This window comes from Pelophylax lessonae, assembly GCF_965119305.1.
Source record: "Pelophylax lessonae genome assembly, chromosome: 7".
NCBI lineage: Eukaryota > Metazoa > Chordata > Amphibia > Anura > Ranidae > Pelophylax > Pelophylax lessonae.
This window is the reverse complement of record NC_138774.1, coordinates 217,104,962-217,109,159: the sequence shown is the minus strand read 5'-3', so window position 1 is coordinate 217,109,159 and position 4,198 is coordinate 217,104,962. Positions and strand designations below refer to the sequence as shown.

Here is a 4,198-nt window from a genome sequence, read left to right as displayed (position 1 = left end):
ATATTATATATATATGTGTGTGTGTATATATATATATATATACAGTATATGTATATATGTGTCTATCTATCTATCTATCTATCTATCTATCTATCTATCTATCTATATATATATATATATATATATATATATATATATATATATATATATATATATATATATATATATATATATATATGTTTATGTATATATATATATATATATATGTTTATGTATATATATATATGTATATATACGGACGAGCGGCGGGGATCTCGGCTGGCGATCACAGCGATGGGAGATTGGCTCCTGCTGCTTTCAATTAAAGACAGTTAGCTAATCAGGAAAGAGTGGGGGCAGGGCCGAACGGCAACGCCGTGTCTGAATGGACACACGTTGCAACCATAGCAACCTGCTTGCTGTGGGGGCACTTGACAGGAGGGAGGGGCCAGGAGCAGCGAAGAGGGACCCAAGAAGAGGAGGATCTGGGGTGCCTTATGCAAAACCACTGCACAGAGCAGGTAAGTATAACATGTTTAGACACAGCGGGAGTCGGGCCGAAGGAAGAGAGGCAGCGATTACCGTCTCTCTTCCCCGATCGTCTGGGAAAGTGTGAGAAGATCCGCTTGCTTGTGTAAACAAAGCAGGTGGATCTTCTCTGTGACAAACAGGGAGAGATCACAGGATTCAGCATAGCTGAACCTGCAATCTCTGTCTGTGTCATAGAACCCCCTCCTTCCACACACGTCAGTAGGCATGAGGCATACATTTACCCCTTTATCACCAACAGTGTTAACCCCTTCCCTGCCAGTGTCATTATTACAGTAACAGTGCATATTTATAGCACTGATTACTGTAGTAATGTCACTGGTCCCCCCAAAAGTGTAAAAAATGTCAGTTAGAGGGCCGATCTGTCCGCCGCAATGTCACAGTCCCGCAAAAAATCGCAGATCGCCGCCATTACTAGTAAAAAAAAAAAAACAATAAAAATGACAAATCTTTCCCGTAGCAACTTTTGCGCAAACCAATCAAAATACGCTTATTGCAATTTTTTTTTACCAAAAAATGTGTAGCAGAAAACAAATTGGCCTAAAATGTTAAAACATTTAGATTTTTAAATTTTTTTGGGGAATGTTATATATCAGAATGTGAAAAATATTGTTTTTTTTTTTCAAAATTGTTGCTCATTTTTTCAAAAATTAAAAATCGCACAGGTGATCAAATACCACCAAAAGAAAGCTCTATTTGTGGGGAAAAATAAGGACATACATTTCATTTGGGTACAGCGTCACATAATCGCGCAATTGTCCGTTAAAGTAACATGGTGCAGAATCACAAAATATGGCCTGGTCAGGAAGGGGGTAAAATCTTCCGGTCTTAAAGTGGATAAAAATAAGCCCATTGAGAATTTTTTTGTCAAAGACATGTAGCTAAATACATTTTGGCCTAAATATATGACAAAAATTTAATATATTGGATATGTTTTAACAGTCAATGTAGAAAATGTAGATTTTTTGCAAAATTTTCGCTTTTTTAATAATATTGCAAAAAATAAAAAGCGCAGAGGTGATCAAATACCACCAAAAGAAATCTCTATTTGTGGGGGAAAAAAGGACGTGAATTTCTTTTGAGTACAGCATTTCATGACCACGCAATTGGCACTTAAAATCGCACAGTGCCAAGTTGAAAAAAGCGGCCTGGTCATTGAGCAGCAAAATCTTTCGGGGCTAAAGTGGTTAAAAAAAAAAAAAAAAACATGATAATTTACAATTACTTTAAGTCTAGTTAGGTGTAAGCTGCAATTCCACGTTAAGGTTCTACCCCTGCTCCCACAAGGCAAGGGTGCCACTCCTACAGCGAGCATTTCTTCCTCCAAGCATACACTGTTAGCAGCAGTAGACAGTGGTAACAGCGGGTTCATGTGTATGCACATAATAAATATCTTACCCTAACCATTTTAAATGCATTCAAAGTTCTTTGATTGCAGACAATTTTAAAATCTTTTTAAAGTCCCAACTGTTGGAAAATATATGAACTTCCAAAATGAAATTTTAGGTTTTCTACTTTTTGGTATCCAGGATTCTCCTGCAACGCCCTTTTGTTCCTAATTGCTTTGTGATTTTTGGGAACAGCAACAATCCGTCTTCTCTGGAGGAATTGTGGAACACCAAAGCCATTGTCCCACAGATATTCTGGGGACAGAATCTTAGTTGGCTTGTGGTAAAGAAAATACTTATTCAGATAGCTTTCATCATGCCAGATGGCTTCAATGCTTTTGTTCTTATCAGTCATCATGGCGTTATGGCAGAAATTGGTTAATTTGAAGACTTCTTCCACAATACCGCCAAAATACCCTCCTGCATAATAGAAATCCCCCTCATCTCTAGGAATGTAAGCTGTTGACTGCTGTCTTCGCTCATAAGTGAAATGATTGCGTTGCGCATTGTAAAAACCAGGATGTAATGTGCCAAACAAATCACTTAATATTTCCACCCCAACGGAGTCACTGAACCTCATGTCTACATCCACGCAAACCAAATAATCCACTTCTTTGTAGAAACGTTGATATGCATGATCTCGGATCATTTCCATGCGCCTCATGGACACTTCTTGCCATCGTTTAGAAGTGGGAACTTCTAAGATGATCAGCTGCCTCCCCTCAGGGAGAATAAAATTGGAAATGTCATTAGCACGGTCTGTAAACACATAGTAGTTGACTTTATGCCCCACCATGAAGAACTGTTCAGCAGTTTCAATGAAGGTTTTTATGAAGACCGTGTACCTGAAAAACAGATCAACGCATCTTAAAGCTCAGACATTTATAAAATAGATGTAACAGGTTACATTTTGTAACAGACATTTCAATGACCTGACTGATAACAAATTGAATAATGTTATTATTCTGCACCCCCTCCCCACCACAATTGATGATACTTGGCTGTTTTTTTGCTATCTATTTGTGTTATACTTGTATAGATGTCTTCTTGTAGGACATGTGAAATAAGGGGTCCTCTTCCTTCTCACCAGTGGTCTTAAATGGAGAGGATCTCTGACATGATGTTGTCAGCATCCCCTAGGGGCCACCTAAAACCAAATAAGAATTACTGCAGGGACAGCAGCGGAGAAGTAGTGAAAATTTCAGCTAGAGATAGTTTTTTTTTTTTTTAAATTTGACCTTCTGTCAGGGGATCTTTTAGAAAAAAAAAAAGCCAAGAATTAGGCTTTGGGGCTCTATTCACACATATTTCCCTAAGTACATTGCAGGTGTGCTATACCATTGGAGGTGTAGTGCATTTTACACCATTTAGCTTCTTTTCCATTTAGCCATATATAATGCATATTTTGCTAGAAAATTAAAGATGCAGCCAAGAGGATTTCAATGCACTGTACCTGCAATGCTCAGAGACAAATAAATATGCAAAATGGTAGAGATTGAAAGACAAAAACATTTTAAAATGAATACAATAATGTTAAAAAGAATAATACATGAATACTGTAAAAAGTTAGAGGGTCTCCATCTTTCAAACTAAGGATGGCCACAAGGGATGACCAAGGAAGAAAGTAGAAAAACTCGGACTGGTACATTCCTAAATACCCAACGTGTTTTTTTTTTTTTTTTTATGTGGGTGCAAAACTTAACTTTATTAAAGGTTTATCAAATATACTACGCTAGACTTGTGCCTTTTCTCTTTATAATTATGGCCCTTAAACATTAGACAACAATTTTTCAATGCAGTCTTTTTGTTGGAATATATGATGAATTAATAACTACAGGGTAGCATGCTATGATCCAGAACGAGAATTCTTGGTGAATAAAAGGAACAATTGCACGATGCACATTCCAGAAACTTCCTCTTGATATACAAACAGCCTGCTTATTGTAAAGAATGATGACATATGACAATGTTCATGGTGGTACGTGTGTGTTTAAACTCTTGTTATGTTTAATTTTGTTTTACCTTTTTCTTCTAATTCTGTTTCTAAGACTGCTAAAGACCAATTCGTCTTAATGCCATTTGAAACGCATTTTTCTCTTTATACAAGTTTGTATAATTAGGTCTTGTATTTCCAACCTGCTTTCAATAATTGTTCTACTACCATCTGAAAATGTATTTGTATATTTTTGTTAAAACAAATCCCAATAAGCATATATTGATTGGTTTAGCCAAACGTTATAGCGTCTATAAACAATGCAATATTTTTATGGAATTTGTATTAA

General features: G+C 36.5%; 1 protein-coding gene across 1 annotated transcript; it reads right to left on the bottom strand.

Annotated features, from left to right (window-relative positions):
• Positions 1–1,983: 1,983 nt before the first annotated feature.
• Positions 1,984–2,754, bottom strand: LOC309560593 (histo-blood group ABO system transferase 1-like; the record flags this gene model as incomplete). Its single annotated transcript, XM_082264222.1, has 1 exon — positions 1,984–2,754. The coding sequence occupies exon 1, from the start codon at positions 2,710–2,712 to the stop codon at positions 1,984–1,986; it is 729 nt and encodes a 242-aa protein (XP_082120348.1). The 5' UTR covers positions 2,713–2,754.
• Positions 2,755–4,198: the final 1,444 nt, after the last annotated feature.